General features: G+C 50.2%; 5 protein-coding genes across 5 annotated transcripts; 3 read left to right on the plus strand and 2 right to left on the minus strand.

Annotated features, from left to right (window-relative positions):
- Window positions 1–164: 164 nt before the first annotated feature.
- On the minus strand, window positions 165–1,836 carry ASPVEDRAFT_47270 (glycoside hydrolase family protein). Its single transcript, XM_040813739.1, has one exon. The coding sequence runs from the start codon at window positions 1,486–1,488 to the stop codon at window positions 280–282; it is 1,209 nt and encodes a 402-aa protein (XP_040673833.1). The 5' UTR covers window positions 1,489–1,836; the 3' UTR covers window positions 165–279.
- Window positions 1,837–3,995: 2,159 nt separating this feature from the next.
- Window positions 3,996–4,425, plus strand: ASPVEDRAFT_57271 (uncharacterized protein; the record flags this gene model as incomplete). Its single annotated transcript, XM_040815320.1, has 2 exons — window positions 3,996–4,046; window positions 4,102–4,425. 2 exons carry the CDS (start codon window positions 3,996–3,998, stop codon window positions 4,423–4,425), a joined length of 375 nt encoding a protein of 124 aa, XP_040673834.1.
- An 856-nt stretch (window positions 4,426–5,281) lies between these two features.
- On the plus strand, window positions 5,282–7,701 carry ASPVEDRAFT_386557 (NTF2 and RRM domain protein). The gene is made up of 4 exons (XM_040811746.1): window positions 5,282–5,310; window positions 5,470–5,923; window positions 6,002–6,991; window positions 7,052–7,701. Exons 2-4 carry the CDS (start codon window positions 5,606–5,608, stop codon window positions 7,346–7,348), a joined length of 1,605 nt encoding a protein of 534 aa, XP_040673835.1. The 5' UTR covers window positions 5,282–5,310; window positions 5,470–5,605; the 3' UTR covers window positions 7,349–7,701.
- Window positions 7,702–9,107: 1,406 nt separating this feature from the next.
- On the plus strand, window positions 9,108–11,266 carry hsp90 (chaperone Hsp90; the record flags this gene model as incomplete). Its single annotated transcript, XM_040807893.1, has 2 exons — window positions 9,108–9,365; window positions 9,425–11,266. The coding sequence occupies 2 exons, from the start codon at window positions 9,108–9,110 to the stop codon at window positions 11,264–11,266; spliced, it is 2,100 nt and encodes a 699-aa protein (XP_040673836.1).
- A 981-nt stretch (window positions 11,267–12,247) lies between these two features.
- ASPVEDRAFT_143145 (uncharacterized protein) lies at window positions 12,248–14,540 on the minus strand (the record flags this gene model as incomplete). Its single annotated transcript, XM_040807891.1, has 3 exons — window positions 12,248–13,221; window positions 13,278–13,736; window positions 13,799–14,540. The coding sequence occupies 3 exons, from the start codon at window positions 14,538–14,540 to the stop codon at window positions 12,248–12,250; spliced, it is 2,175 nt and encodes a 724-aa protein (XP_040673837.1).
- Between the last annotated feature and the right edge of the window lie 1,555 nt (window positions 14,541–16,095).

Consider the following 16,095-nt stretch of genomic DNA (forward strand, 5'->3'; position numbering starts at 1 on the left):
TGTTAAATGACGTTCAGTATTTTTTTTAAAGCAGAGCAACCCCCCACCAGTGCGATAATGCCTGGTATCGTCCCACCGCTCTGGCGACCGCTTGCGGGGAGAAGGAGGGAGAAAAGGAAGTGGGAAACTGGGAATCCACAGCCTCGGCATGCCGAGCGGGTCTGCTTTGTATACAAAACACTGTATAACTTGCTAGGCATTGGGTCTCTGTAACCGGGTAACCACAGCCTCTTCTTGTCTGAGGTTAATTTACCTGCGTTATCCCGGCTAATATACCGATTAAAACCCCAGCTGTCTCTCAAATTCCCTCCACTTCTCCCCGATTGGCTGGATAAACGTTGAGCTCCTCGAACTCTCGCCCATCTCCTGCACCCCATTGACCAAGTACAAGGGTGTCATCTCCCCATCATCGCTAAAGAATATTTTCGCCCTTTCCCTCCTCCTTAGTGTCTGGGCCGTCCCATCAGTGTACGTTATCGTGGAGTTAAACGCCTCGTGCATATGCCAGCGCCACGGTCCCGCCAATTCCCTCGCAAAGACATGTGCTCCAACCCTCGGCCACTTCTGCCCATCATGCTCAACGAGATCAATCATCCAATGTGCAAGCGCATGCCAATTGCCGCGCTTGTCGCGCCACAAGAAGCTATCCTCAGTCCAGGTCGGGCTCCATTCACTCGTGTTCCAGCTTTGCGTATGCACAACCTCATACTCACCATTGTACCTGTCTGCATGAAGGATGGCGAGGTCTTCCACGGCCAGCACAATCTCGCCTGTGCGGTTTTCCGACGTCCACAATGGGTAGGGTGAAGGATTCGTGGAATGCGGTTCTACCGAAGCTAGAACCAATTCAAAGGGCGACCATGGGCCCCGGATATTCTGCGCCGTGGAGACAGAGATGTTATTTGGCCATTGCTTATTCGAGAGACTAGAGCATTTCTCGCGCTCTGGTGCCTCATTGTCGTCTACACCAATGGCGTACAGCAGGTATTTCTCATCTGCGGGGCTCCATACCACCTCGGGGTTATGTCGGAAGGGTTTGCTGATGGTATCGGCATAATGGTAAGGTCCCTGCGGTCCGCTTCTTGATTCTGCGCGCACAATAAATGAGAACGGTCTCCATCCACCCAACCCGCACCCGTCCGCGAATTGGGAAGCAATGAGGTGGAAAAGCTTTGGGTTATGCGGGTCTTGCAGGATTGTTCCGCCCCAGGAGGAGTTGCCGTGTGGGCCGAGACGGTTGGAGGCGGTTGCATCGATGGAGTGGTTGTAGCCGTTGTTCTTGATTGCAGGATGAAGATCGAGGCGTCCGCAGTCGTCACCGAACCATCCGGGATCGCATTCGCAAGTTTTCTTGGGGTGGGGTGGCCCTAGCCAGGGTGAGCCGGGTCGGCAGAGACCGTTGAGACTACAATCTTCGTCGGTCTTGCAGGCCTGAGATGTTGCAGCGTAAGTGGCGCAGTAGAATACGAAAATACTTGGAAATCGCATAGTGAGTAGATATTTTGATATAAGCTGGGTTCTTGTGGGGAAAAGGCGCTTTTGTTACTCGCATTCTGGACATGATGAATGAAAGGATTCTGCGGGCTAATTCTAACCCGAATGATATGTGGCCAGTGGGTATTTGATCATGGCTCCAAAAAAATGTTGGGCTTCATTATGATCCATGTAGTTGTTTGGTGGATATACTTCTCCCGACGGCCTCAAATACTTACATGGCGCAGCGCCCCGCACGAAACCAAGAACAACGCTTAGGATGTCTTCAAAATACTCTGATTAGGGAACGAGGCGAAAAATAATAATAATAATAATCATCGGCTAGTGTATAATCAATTTATGATCTGCTCGTTGGCAGTTTGTTATCTGGACACATTGGAGCGGCAGGATAAATTCCAGTAAGCAGAAGGCCAATAAATCTACAGTTGACGTGAGTGATTCGATCAGTGTCGCTCGGGAAGTAATACGGAGTATACCGTAAGTATACTACACAATAGAAAGACCATGGGCAGGTACGCTCCATCTAAATGCCCATAAGGAATAACGGCTCGGGCTAAACAGGGTCTACTACGCAGCACTAGTCTTTGATAGTTGCGTCTGCTATTATTACGCGAACAGCTACAGGGGCGTGAGAAATGTATAATGTTTCGGGAACAGCCAACGGCAGATCAAGGCACTGGGACCCTGCTCGGCGGCTCACCTGCCCCAAAACGACTTGACTTATGTTATAGAAATAAACCATTTAGATGGGTGTGCCAAGGTAGGTCTACGTCTTGGATTATGAGGTGACTGTGATGAAAGGAGGAATTAGAAGAACAGAGTTCCCTGCGCAAATCCTTTAGTCAACGCCAGAATTTCATGAGATGAACCGGTTCGCCGACGGACCTGTGTAATAACTTAATAATCACTTCTACCCAATCACCGGAGTATAGGTGGCCCTCTCAAAGTGTATGGAACCTCTGAATGCCACGCGGTGAGAAGTGACATCGGGCTGTCGGCCTATTGGGGACTGGAAACGGGCTGAAGGGTGTTACCGTCGCCCGTTTCCCTGAGTTTGAGCCGTCTTGGTTGAGCGATCGTTCAATCATCAAAGTGTCAACTATTTTAGCGTCAGTCTAACGGGAATCTAAGCCCTGAGAGATTGGACGGCCGAGTCATACAAAGCGGCTGAGCTGGAGTACAGAATAAGCTGTACCGAAAGAGGAAAACGAATGAATCACGTTCATGGGCGTCGGTCACAGAGAAGTAGCCGTGGTTGTTGCTGTGGAGGGGAGGGTCGGAGACGAGGAACTACCGCGGTCGTAAGGGATCAGCAATCAGCTCGGCAGTTCCAACTCAACGTCGAGATTATTGTTGTTGTCACAGAGCATTCAGCATTCCCACAGGATAAGTTGGCGGGGGGGAGAAGGATGGCAGGATGCAGGAAGCCCCATCGGTGGCCCTCTCACAGGAATGAGACGGCTGGATCTGACATGCTGGGGGCAGCGACGGCGCAACAGGGATCAACTCGCGTGGCTTTTTGGCTGCCGGGACCAAACGGAGCTCATTTTATTTGTCTCCGACACGTGGCAGCTGATGAAGCCGAGCAGCAAAGTACAATTCGTAGATATGATGTATGGTGGATATGGTAGCGTTCGCCTTGTGGCTTCCAAGGTTGGCTCTCCTGATCGATTTGGTGCTTGGCCCTCTCTTCTGTAGCTGAACCTCGCCCCAGCGCTGACTTCATAGCTTGTATGTGTTGGTGACTGGGGGCGGCGATAAATAAAACAAGTGGAACCGCATGGTATGATGCAAGCACCCACTCTTTGCTCCCTCTCGCTGCCGTCCCTTCAAGAGGGCTCCCTGGATGTCCACAGTAAATATACTAGACTTCTCCGTACGCAGTAGACTTAATTTCGTGGAGACAGAGACAGCGACAGCAGAGTCGATTTAAAACGGTCAGAAAATACTCCTACACTTGTCTGGTCCGCCCCACCGCATGCTCTCCTGAATTCTCAGACGGGTCCCTCATCTTCAGCGACTCTGCCTCATCTGCATGTCACTCCGCTTGGCTAGACAAACCCTCTCTCTCCTCTTTCTTCCTCCTCTTGCTCTTCCTGACTTCCTACCATCTACTGCACCGATTTAGTCGCCAAACCGACAAAGCTCTTGTTCCTGACGCTATTTGCTTTCGACCTTCGGACGATACCGCATTCAACTAAGGTAAGTCACGCTTTGCCCCTTTCGCTCGCTATCGCCTGTGCGCCTATGGAGATCCCTCACGCATGACTCCTATTTTTTTATTATTATTATTTTTTTGCAAAGACCCTTTTGAGGGCCGAACTTGCTCTTTTTCTTCTTCTTTTTTGGTTTCCATGCACATTCTCTTTCCCCTTCTCCTGTCGTCTCTACAAATCGATCTGTCGCTGAGAAATTTACAGCACATATAGACTGCGACGACTGCCTGCACCCTCAACTTCTGCATTCAAAACATCACAATCCAACGTTGCAGCGACGGAGGCATGGCGAGACAATCTTCTCTCGATTCAGAACGTCCCATCATGGCCCAGTCCGTAAGTTTATTTCGGTGCCTATGTATCTGCGATAGCACTGTCTAACACAGTATAGAACCGTGCTTCGAAAAGATTCTCGACCGTAAGCGGAAGCCCTTCGATTGCCTCGGAGCGTACAACTGGAAGCCTACCGAGCGGCGACCCTAAAGTTACTGAATATAATAACCTTCGCGAGGGCCTGGATCGTTTGGAAAACAAGCCCCTTACGAAGCAACGATTTATCCCTAGCACCGAGAAGACCGACAACCTCAGCAAACTTGCCCTAGGTGCCAAGGTAGAGCGCGCTCTCGGACGGAGAATGACGGGCCAGGACGCCGTCATGCGGGCGAAACCTGCGATGAACGAGAAAGCTGCTGCTTCTGAGCGGTCCTCTTCATGAACTTTATGTCTTTTTTTGCGGGAACGCTTCCGACCCCAGATGCTTTAAGATACCTTTTCTTTTGTTTGTCATTTCTTGCTTTTTGCGATCTTTCGTCAGCAGTTTTTCCTTGACCGTCTATGGAGATTGTGCTCCTCTTATTTCCCCCCTTTTTGGCGGATATTGTGGATGAAATTTGATATTTGTCTCTGAGAAGTTTGTGTTTTCATGTCTCTCATACCCCCCCTCCTTTCTCGCTAAATGTCGATTTTTTTTATCATGATTGTTTTGAGTTGCAGATCACTAGGGACTTGGATACACTATATTATCCTGTCTACAACACATGCGTTTTGTTTCTTCAAGATGTGCGCCTGGAAGGTTTCCGGCTGTAGAATCGCTGCTAGATCAATATAAGGACGCTCAATTATCACGAATGTGCAGTCACTGTTCCCTTATCGATTGTTCCTGCCGCGCTACTTGCGCGTCTCCTGCCAACTTCGCGATCTAACCTGCAGGCGGCAGAAAAGAAAACCAGCTGTATATGGAAGGCGGTCGACTGTGCCACACTGTAACACTCGTCACTGTCACCACCACAATTGGGGAACTTCATCGCTCTTTGCAATTTGACCATTTCCAAGTCATTCGTGACCGTTGCTCTTCGTTTCTTCTTCTCCACACCCAATTATATTTGTCCACCCTTCTACATTTCTAAAAGAGCCTTCTGCACTTTTCTCTTGCTTTAACTAAGCTTTGATCTGACTTCGACCTTGGCATCTGTATTCGCCTCCCAAGACCTTTCCCCGGCCTCGATTTCAATTCAAATTGATCGCACAAGAATTTCCTCCGTTCGCACCCCCAATCCACCTCCACGCAACCTTTTCAGACGCATTTCGCCTTCTATCTTAGGTCTCGAATACTTCTTGTACGAGCTCGCTTCGTTTTTCTGAAGGATATTTTTCACTTGCTTGGAGCTGTGCGTTGCCCGATGCGTCTTTGTGTTCCTTCTTACTCCATTCGCCCACCCGTGCTTAGCCGCGATGTATACTGATACAGGCTCCTGAACAGTTGAGCGATAGCTGTCGTTAGATCTTCCGCCCCCATCTCCGCATTACAATAGAGGCCCCTTTGTTTTATCGCTATTTCTCGCCCTGCTAGACTCTCTTTGCGAGCCGACTTTCGAAAAGTTACGTTCACAAACACAATGGCCGACACAACCCAAATTCCCATGAATGGCACCTACCACGCACAGCCTGCCTACCCTGATTCATACAATCATGCGCACACTGCTGTCAACAGTGTTTCGAACTTCCAGCCGGCACAGTCCTCCACGCCTTCCAATGCCCCATCCAACGACCAGAAAAATGGTATCTCCAAGGACGAGGTTGGGTGGTATTTCGTTGAGCAGTACTATACCAACATGAGCCGCAGTCCGGATAAATTACACCTTTTCTACTCTCGACGATCGCAGCTTGTATTCGGTACAGAGGCCGAATCCGTTCCGGTTTCCGTTGGCCAAAAGGTACGTCAATTGTTACCAACCTCTCCTTGCATGCCAAATAACGTGTTCGCGGTTATTGATGTCATCTCTTTTTTTTAGGCTATCCAAGAGAAAATTAAGCAGCTTGACTTTCAGGACTGCAAAGTTCGCGTATTGAACGTCGACGCTCAGGCCTCGTTCGAGAACATCCTCATCTCGGTGATTGGCGAGATCTCCAACAAACAGGAGCCCTCTCGCAAGTTCGTGCAGACCTTTGTTTTGGCCGAGCAACCTAATGGTTATTACGTTCTCAATGATGTTTTCAGGTACTTGGCCGACGAAGAGGACGTCGCCGGCGAGGCTGCTGTCTCGAACAACATCGCTGAAGAGCCTGAGCTTCAGGCACCTGCCCAGACTGCCGTTGAAACTACCCCGGAGGCCGAGGACTCAAAAGTGGACAATGAGGTGGCTGCTGCTAAAGTGGATGAGAAGCTCGAAGGCGTCGAAGAATCCGAAGTGGAAGCACCTGCCGCTGAACCCACTCAGACCAATGGAACCGAGAAGAATGAACCCGGTGCCGAAGCTGCGGAGGAACCTGCCGCCACGGCTGAGGCCGAGTCCTTGAAACCTGAGCAGCCTGCGACCCCCGAATCGACCCCAGCTCCCCCAGCGCAGAAGGAGGCTCAAGCTCCCGCCAAAGAGCCTGCCGCTCCCGCCAGGGCTCTTCCAAAGACTTGGGCTAACATTGCCTCTAAGGTTGGCGCTACTGCACCTGTTGTCCCTGCCATCTTTGCTGCCCCTGCTAAGGCTCCCGCTGCGACGTCCACTACCGCCCAATCTGCCGCACCGGCTCCTCCTGCTGCTGCTACTGCCCCGACCACGGCCCCGGCTCCTGGTCCTGAGAGTGTACCTAGTCAGCCATCATCCACAGATGGTTCCGGCTGGCAGACTGCAGGCCATGACCACAAGAAGTCCCAGGCCCGCACCGGTGACAACCAAGCCGTCCTTGGCTATATCAAGAATGTCACTGAAAAGGTCAATGCGGATTTGCTCAGAGAAACACTCGAGCGCTTTGGAAAGCTTACCCATTTCGACGTGAGCCGTCAGAAGGTATTTAAATGCCATTATTTGACAATGAAGCGTTGATTTTACTGACATTATTTTCCCTAGAACTGCGCTTTCATCGAATTTGCTGACCGCGCCGGCTACAACGCTGCTGTCGCTGCAAACCCTCACCAGATTGGAAGCGAACAGGTTAAGGTCGAGGAACGCCGGCCTCGTGGGAGCGTTTACGGTGGGAATGCCAACTATGGACCCGGACGTGGTGGTGCCGGCCGTGGCCGTGGCGATCGTGCCGGCAGCCAGGGTCGCGGTGGTTTCCAGCGTGATGGACGTGGAGGTTTCGCTCCTCGAGGTCGCGGTGGAAACGCCAATGCCAAGGGACGCAACCAGAGCCAGGCTGCTTGAAGCGTGTCCTTTGCCAATAAGAAAAGGTAAAAAGAATGAGGGTGTTTCCCATGACGCAGTCTCATCCCATGATTCAGTCGTATGACTCTTAACCTTTCACCCTGGTTCGAGACGGTATGCAAGGCTTTTTCGTTTGTATGCTTCTGTGATCCAGGACATGTATTACTCTCCCCCATTTACTGATAATGACGTGTGTTATGCGACGCCCTACCCCTTATCACAATGCATATTAGCGGTTGGAAAAAGTGTCATACTCATTTCCATTTCTAGCTGAGGGTTTCATTTGGCAGGTCCTTCATGACCTTTTGTTTCTATCCTTGTGTTGCCATGATATTTATTTCACTTTTAGCATAGCGAGCTCAATGCCCGTATTGTTAATATTTTTTTCTTCCATTTCATTTTTTTCATTCCCTTCTTACTGTTTTTTACATTTCCCACCTAGCATACTTTCCTTGCATTCATATTGAGGATGGTGCCTAGATGACGGTGTTTTTATTTTTCATATTTGAACATGAATCATGAACTGGCCGTGAGCCTGTGGTGGTCATTGAGCCCTTCGTGGGAAGATGGCTGTCGAGTGCCACGTCGGAGGTGCGTGGGCAAGTAGGAAAGGAGCATGAAGCTTCAATACAGGAGATAATCATCGAAGATAACATACAATATGTATTCAGTATTACTATAAGCCAATAAAGAGCTACGGCGATAATGCTCGGACCCGTCTTCCAAGGTTCTTTGGTCCAGGGCTCAAAAGCCTTGGGACTTGAAAAGATTGTCCACAAATTTGAAAGTTTCAGTGTTGCCTTCGCAGGCAGGGTAAATCCAGTCTTTTGCCTCGCTGGATCAAGACGATCTACGGTACAGGCTGCAGAAGGGAAAATCGAGCGAGTGCCTGGGAACCACTATGGGAGGAGGTGGAAAGTTCTAGTGGGCGGAGTCCGTAGTACAGGCGGGCAATATCAAGACCATGAACAGCCTGGAAGGATCTGACAGGACAATCCTGAGATTTCAGGAACATGATTGGTCCGGTAGCCACATTTGGTGGAGCGGAACGTTCTAGATTAAGAGCCTGAAGAACGAGGCAGCATCGGGTGTACGAGGATCTCCAGGTTGCTCTTGAGCACAGCGAATGGGATTATCTAGATGGTTGGGATTTGCTTTTGATAGAAGACAGAGAGGCTGGATAGTGAGATCTGGGGCCAAGTGAGGCGGGACAGCTGAATGTTAGTGGTGATTCGCAGGCGAGGCTGAAAGCAGGCAGAGAGTGGAAGGCGCTGGAACAGGAAGTGACCAGAAGGGGCGGAGAAGGTGTGGAAGTTGCTGGATCACCGTGGAAAGTTTCGTCCCTCCAGGCCCAAAGAAACATTAAGTCTCCCGCTTTCACCTCGCCCTCTTTTTTTCTTTTCTCCATCCGTTCTCCTCCCTTTCCTTCTTCTCTCCCATACCTCTCCCGTGTGCTTAAATACTTCCTTTCCTTCCTCATTCCTATATTCTCCATTACATCTTCGCCTGTGTGGCCCCTCATTCCTCTCACCGCTCCCCTCGATTTCTGTGAGTACACTTTCGCTTGAGTTTCCAACCCCGCTTCGTTTGTAGGAGCTTTCTCTTCTCAGAGCTTGCCCTATTTTGTGGCTATTTCACATCCGGGCGAATTTACTTTTGTGGATTTTCTCAATTGCCACTTGATGCATTTGGCGAAGAAAACCGAAGAAAAATAGCTAACAAATTTACTTTTTCTGCACAGATCCTATAACCCCTCACAATGGCTGAAACCTTCGAGTTCCAGGCTGAGATCTCTCAGCTTCTCTCGCTGATTATCAACACTGTCTACTCCAACAAGGAAATCTTCCTGCGAGAGATCATTTCCAACTCTTCGGATGCCCTTGACAAGATTCGCTATGAGTCTCTGTCTGACCCCTCCAAGCTCGACTCGGGCAAGGACCTCCGCATCGACATCGTCCCCGACGCGGAGAACAAGACCCTCACCATCCGTGATACTGGTATTGGTATGACCAAGGCTGTAAGTTCTTGTCGCAATTTATTTCTATCGATGAAATTCATACTAACAACGCTCTCCAGGACCTCATCAACAACCTGGGTACCATTGCCCGCTCTGGCACCAAGCAGTTCATGGAAGCTCTCTCCGCTGGTGCTGATATCTCTATGATTGGTCAGTTCGGTGTCGGTTTCTACTCTGCCTACCTTGTTGCCGACCGCGTCACCGTCATCTCTAAGCACAACGATGATGAACAATACATCTGGGAGTCCGCCGCTGGTGGTACTTTCACCCTCACTCAGGACACTGAGGGCGAGGCTCTTGGCCGTGGTACCAAGATGATCTTTCACCTCAAGGATGAGCAGACCGAGTATCTCCAGGAGAGCCGTATCAAAGAGGTTGTCCGCAAGCACTCTGAGTTCATTTCCTACCCCATCTACCTCCACGTCCTGAAGGAGACCGAGAAGGAGGTTCCTGATGAGGAGGCTGAGAGCAAGGAGGAGGGTGATGACGAGAAGAAGCCTAAGATCGAGGAGGTCGATGAGGATGAGGAGAAGAAGGAGAAGAAGACCAAGACCGTTAAGGAATCCAAGATCGAAGAGGAGGAACTCAACAAGACCAAGCCTATCTGGACTCGCAACCCTGCTGATATTACCGAGGAGGAGTATGCTGCTTTCTACAAGTCCCTTTCCAACGACTGGGAAGACCACCTTGCTGTCAAGCACTTCTCCGTCGAGGGTCAGCTCGAGTTCCGTGCCATCCTCTACGTTCCCAAGCGTGCTCCCTTCGACCTCTTCGAGACCAAGAAGACCAAGAACAACATCAAGCTCTACGTCCGCCGTGTTTTCATCACTGATGATGCCACTGACCTCATCCCTGAATGGCTTGGCTTCGTCAAGGGTGTTGTCGACTCTGAAGATCTTCCTCTCAACCTGTCTCGTGAGACCCTGCAACAAAACAAGATCATGAAGGTTATCAAGAAGAACATCGTGAAGAAGACTCTCGAGCTCTTCACCGAAATTGCTGAGGACCGCGAACAGTTCGACAAGTTCTACAGCGCTTTCGCTAAGAACATCAAGCTTGGTATTCACGAGGATGCTCAGAACCGCAACACTCTTGCCAAGCTCCTCCGCTACCAGTCCACCAAGTCTGGCGATGAGATCACTTCTCTCACCGACTATGTCACCCGTATGAAGGAGCACCAGAAGCAGATTTACTACATCACCGGCGAGTCCATCAAGGCCGTTGCCAAGTCTCCCTTCCTTGACAGCCTGAAGCAGAAGGACTTCGAGGTTCTGTTCCTTGTTGACCCCATTGATGAGTACGCTTTCACTCAGCTCAAGGAATTCGATGGCAAGAAGCTTGTCGACATCACTAAGGACTTCGAGCTTGAGGAGACCGAGGAGGAGAAGGCCGAGCGTGAGAAGGAGGAGAAGGAGTTCGAGGACCTTGCCAAGGCCCTGAAGAACATCCTCGGCGACAAGGTCGAGAAGGTTGTTGTCTCTCACAAGCTCATTGGGTCTCCTTGTGCTATCCGTACCGGCCAGTTCGGTTGGTCCGCTAACATGGAGCGTATCATGAAGGCCCAGGCCCTCCGTGACACCTCCATGAGCTCTTACATGTCCTCCAAGAAGACCTTCGAAATCTCCCCCAAGTCATCCATCGTCAAGGAGCTTAAGAAGAAGGTCGAGGCCGACGGCGAGAGCGACCGCACCGTCAAGTCTATCACCCAGCTCCTCTACGAGACCTCTCTACTGGTTTCTGGCTTCACCATTGATGAGCCTGCCAGCTTCGCTGAGCGTATCCACAAGCTCGTTTCTCTCGGCCTGAACATCGACGAGGAGGCTGAGGCTGAGCCCGCTACCACTGAGGAGGCTCCCGCCGCTGCCACAACTGGCGAGAGCGCCATGGAGGAGGTTGACTAGATCAACTGATGAACGAAGAAAAAAGAATAAAAACGAGATGTAACCATTTTTTTCACGACACTTAACTGCTTCGGCTTATTTCTTTAATTGGCAGAAGATAATGTCTTTCATGTTATCAACGATGTCAATCTTGATGGCGTTATGAGCGTTTTAATTTATTAAACCAAATGCAATATTGGTCTGGTTGTTCTATCACAACACCCTTTTGTAGAATTTTCGTAGAACATGCGTAGTGGGTCAATCCCAGTCTGGTCTAAGTCAACAGGGGGCTACTCAAGATCTCATGGTTGAACTCGTACAGGATGGAAAATAAATTATGGAGTTTCAAGATTTACAGTGACTGGGAGCTGCCTACCCGGCCATCTGTATTAGTAACGCTTTTTGACGCCTTTGCAGGATGCGGAAATTTTTATTGCGTACAACCTGAACCAGGGCAGGTTTATTTAAAGGGAGTAAATAGCCCGCCGGAAGAAAGCTCTATATAAATCGTAGAAAGATACGAGGGAAGTAGGTGAAACTTAAAAAAAAAAATAGATTATTCAATTTACCACAAACTCCAGATATATAATTGTCAATTTGCGGCATTCCAAGGAGATGGGGGTATGAGCAAGCATCTGATTTCCCATGGTTTAACCGTTTGACAGCCACGAAGAGGAAAGAAAAAGGTGAGAATGCATAGGATACGTAAGAGGTACAGGAAGAGAGATACGGGGGAATCAATAACGCCAGATATGAGGCTGGACAAAGAACCTCAAAATGCAGGTATCATATCATGCCTACTAACCGCCAGACGCCAACCCAGATAATTTGATGAGAATGGAAGATAGGCCGGGAATGGAAAAAAGTTTGTGATCGTGTGCGACATAGTGCCGCTAGAAAGGCCGAAACGAGAGTTGCATAATGTAAAAGACCAAGAAGACTGCTCGGATGTTGACCCGATGGTCATCGTCTAGTGGCCTTTTGTTTGGTGTTGAGAATGGTCTAATCGCTGGTGCAATACCAATCAAAACGCCAATCGGAGAAACTTCGCGAAGACAAGCCCCAGGTTTTCGCTAGCCAGAGAGCAAGCCCTCCAACAACGCCAAAACTGCCCACAATTTGGACAATGGCCCAGCCCCGTTGTTTGAGATCCTCAGACCACCGGACGATACCGAGTGGATCGAGAGGACTAATGCTAGCAATGTGATATTCAACACTCTGGCCATTTTGTGTTCGGACAAGAACACCTCCATTTGGCCTGTCAGCTGCAGCTGGCACACCGAGTCCACAGAAGCCAGGAGTTTGCGTGACTGGAACAAGAGAGCCATCTACGACACATTCTCCTAGTCGCTCAGTCAGCCAGACAGCTCGCTCGCCCCTTGCTAGTGCTGAATATCGTTCACGCTCGTTTTGGAGGCTTTGCTGTAGGTCTGATGCCCATTTCGCCAATTGGATTTGAGCGCGCTTCTCCTCGTGTCTCGAGTAATCGGATATCCGCGCCATCGTGTAACTAGGCGCAAATCCATACTGACTAGAAGGGAAAGATAAAGCATTGTTCTGCAGTGGATTTTGTCGTCGGGTTGCCATTTCCCTTTGTCGCTCCGCAAGTTTTTTGGCCGCCGAATGACGGATCCAGGCCATATTTTCGCGATTAAAGATGACTTGGACCAAAGGCGCAAGATCAGAGGCAACCAATGGCTGTACATAGTCAGGGCTCATTAATGTGCTAGCATCCATGACGGAATCATCAATTGACTTTGCCGACGAAACCGGAAAAGGAGGCTCATCAATATCCGGAGACACCTCTCCAAGAAGATGGAAAGGCTTCAGAGAAACTGCTCGAGCTTCCTCGTGAAATGCACACTTGAGATTTAATATTTGATCCGAAGTTAATAAATCTGACTTGGCTATGACGGGGATCACATTAGCCCAGGAGCTAAGCTTGCTGATGCACCCTATGTCAGAATGGAGTGTATCTAGAACCGTGAGTCAATAAAATCTAATTCATCGTTTAGAAGGGTGGGGTACGTACCCTGTGATATGAAATACAGAATGGCGTCCACCTGAGACCCTCCATTACCTGCCAGCATGTTCTGGAAGTCGGTGTTCGAACAATCAAGTGCTGAGGCGGCACGGAGAAGCTGTTGGCTGATATATTGGATAATGACATCGACTTGCCCGTTCTGGTTTAGCCGGCTTCCCTGTATATCGACGAAGCAAATATTGCGCTCGAGGACATATTCGCCTGAGCTTTTCCGTCTTCGAAGGACACGGGAGTCTTCGAGATCTGACCACCAACTGGGATAAGGCTTCGAGCTGGCGTAGATCTCAGAAATGTATGTGGGGACGTGGGTTGCCCGAGGCGAAGTGCGGGGTGATCCACCGTGATGCGAAAGAGACAGTGCAGAGGATGATTCACCAAATGGGTCAACATGGACAATGTCTTCGCAAACCTGTACGATAGACTTGATGAGGGACGTTTTGCCAGAGCCTTATTACGTGTCAGCCAAGTCAGTTCTCAAACATCAAACGCCTATCCATGTGTAATCTTACCAGATGACCCCGCCAAAAGTAGTTTCATCCGGCCAAGCGCTCTGCCTTTGTCTGTAAATGGTCTCCGATCAGGCATTGTAATACTCGGCATAATCAGTTGTGACATGGTGTCGGAACTCGCGTTGAGCGTGGGACGAGCGTCCTCGTCTTCTTCACCGGAGGCAACAGCCTGGCAGCTGAGATCATCTGCGATAGAGATCTCATCGAGGTGTCTCGTGGATTGGTTTGTGATTGACTTGGGACTGCTGGGAAGGGATGATGGTTCGTCGGGGTTCAAGAGGTTCAACGGGGTTAAAGGCCGGGGTGATGTGAATTTAGATAAAGTAAACGGCGCATCCAGCTTGTTGTGGGGCGCAGAATCGAAATCTTTGATATTTGAACTTTGATGTGTGTCTGGGGAAGCATAACCAGGATCCTCCTCCAAATTGTTGCTCCATTGCTGAAGTGGTGCAGGCGAGGCGGAAGCAGAGACGGGCTTGCTGACAGACGGGGAATCCAGCTCCGGAAGCGAAGCAGTTACGCCCGAAGCACCCGAGATCGATTCTTCGAAGCTCTGTACACCGTACATACTATCTCTTGGGTTATCGGATTCAACCGAGGAGAGCTCGGAGCCATCGGGGTGCGGACTGCGGGAGAGGAAGAAGGTAGATGGAGGAGTACTGCGGGGATCAATCCACTGCTGTTGTTCAACGGAGTGCTTGCGAGAGCGCGGAAGAGCGACGTCCGGGACGGGTGGTCTCATGGTGAATTAAATGCTGTAACCACAGGTCTTAAACAGACGATGCAAGGCAAAGGGGATAGAGACATTGAAGAGATGGACTCTATGTTGGCGATGATGAGTGCAAGTCCAGATGGAGAGTTTGTCTGGTATTGTCAGATGTGGTCACGTTCCTGGATAACCCCTCCCAGAACCCCGCTTTCTTACGGTCACAGCAATACGTATAAGAGTGGTGGGCTGACAGACTACATATCTGATGATCCTCTCATTCTCTGCTGCTGGTCCAGGTTTGGCCAGGGTTGCTGTTTCAGTGTCTACTGACCTACTTCGGAGGAGCATCGGATGAGGTCGATGCCCAAGACTGCTTGACAGTTGCATGGGATTAATATTCTCCGGCTTCGCAGGCTCCAGTCTGATATCGACGGGCACTGTCGTGCTACTACTCCTTCCGACTTAGCGTTGATGTCGGTTCTTCCAACCGACAAGCTCTTTGAGCTCCCTCAGTGGCTGAATCATGCAAGACCAATTTGGAGGGATCTCTGGCATGATAACAAATGAAAAGCCAGGTTCGCTTGTCTTGAGTGCTTGTGCCACTCAACTTTTTTTTTTTTTTTTTTCACGCGATGCTGAGGGATTCTATGCGCCCGTCCAGAGGGGTAGCCATTCCGTTCTCAACTTGGGGACTTAGCCTTTTCTCGCGTGGATAGCGCTGTTTGATGTGAATTTTAGTGTTGTGGCTGGCGACGACTTCGAGCCCTGTCGGCGCAGGGATCCGCAACTGGCAAAAGATCGGCCAGAAGGATTTAATGACTCTGATCACTGGGGTCGACCATCTGCACTGGGTTGCCATGGTCAATAATGGCGTCGTTAACAAGAAGCAGCAGTCTGCGATCTGAAAAAGTAATTGACCGTTGGAGGGGATGAAGGGGAAAGGGCTCCGACTCCGAGTCCCTGGCCTGGCTCAGCCGAGAGGTCGTCCGAACAAAACGGCAGAGTCCCGACTCCCCAGTCCCCAGCGCGATTCTGCCCCCCATCGTCAGCCCAGCCCAGCCGAACTCTCACTGGCACTACACTTAGCCGATGGCAAGATTAAAACCTCTTAGCGCAACTACCGCCAGAAAAAAACGCCCTAGAAGGTTCCGAAGCAGCAGAGAAGGCTGCGACGCTGTAAAAAAAGACGTTAACCTAAATAATATTGCATGCTCTGTTACATCTAGGTTCCCATTTCAAGCATCTGCAATAAATCCTCTGGGGCGAGAGGATAAAAATTCAGTAAGCCTGATTCGCCACAGCTGCTGGAGCGAATCGGGGCAGCCGAGTAGAATTCATTCCAACAGTCGAGCTCTCCCGAATGGGACCCATCATGGCCCATGGGTGGGGAGGAGGCTAGAGACCAGAACCTGCGAGGCGAGATGAGACTGCCCGGTCGGCTCCGTGGCTAGGTTTTGAATCATGAAGCCAAAGTCTGCCATTTGGGAGAGACTGTCGAGTCGCCGACAATCCCAGCGAAGATCTAAATCAGATGCGCAGTCGTAGGCGGCCAATGGAAGGCAAAGTAAGATGAAAAGACAGTGGAAGA

This window comes from Aspergillus versicolor, assembly GCF_001890125.1.
Source record: "Aspergillus versicolor CBS 583.65 unplaced genomic scaffold ASPVEscaffold_14, whole genome shotgun sequence".
NCBI lineage: Eukaryota > Fungi > Ascomycota > Eurotiomycetes > Eurotiales > Aspergillaceae > Aspergillus > Aspergillus versicolor.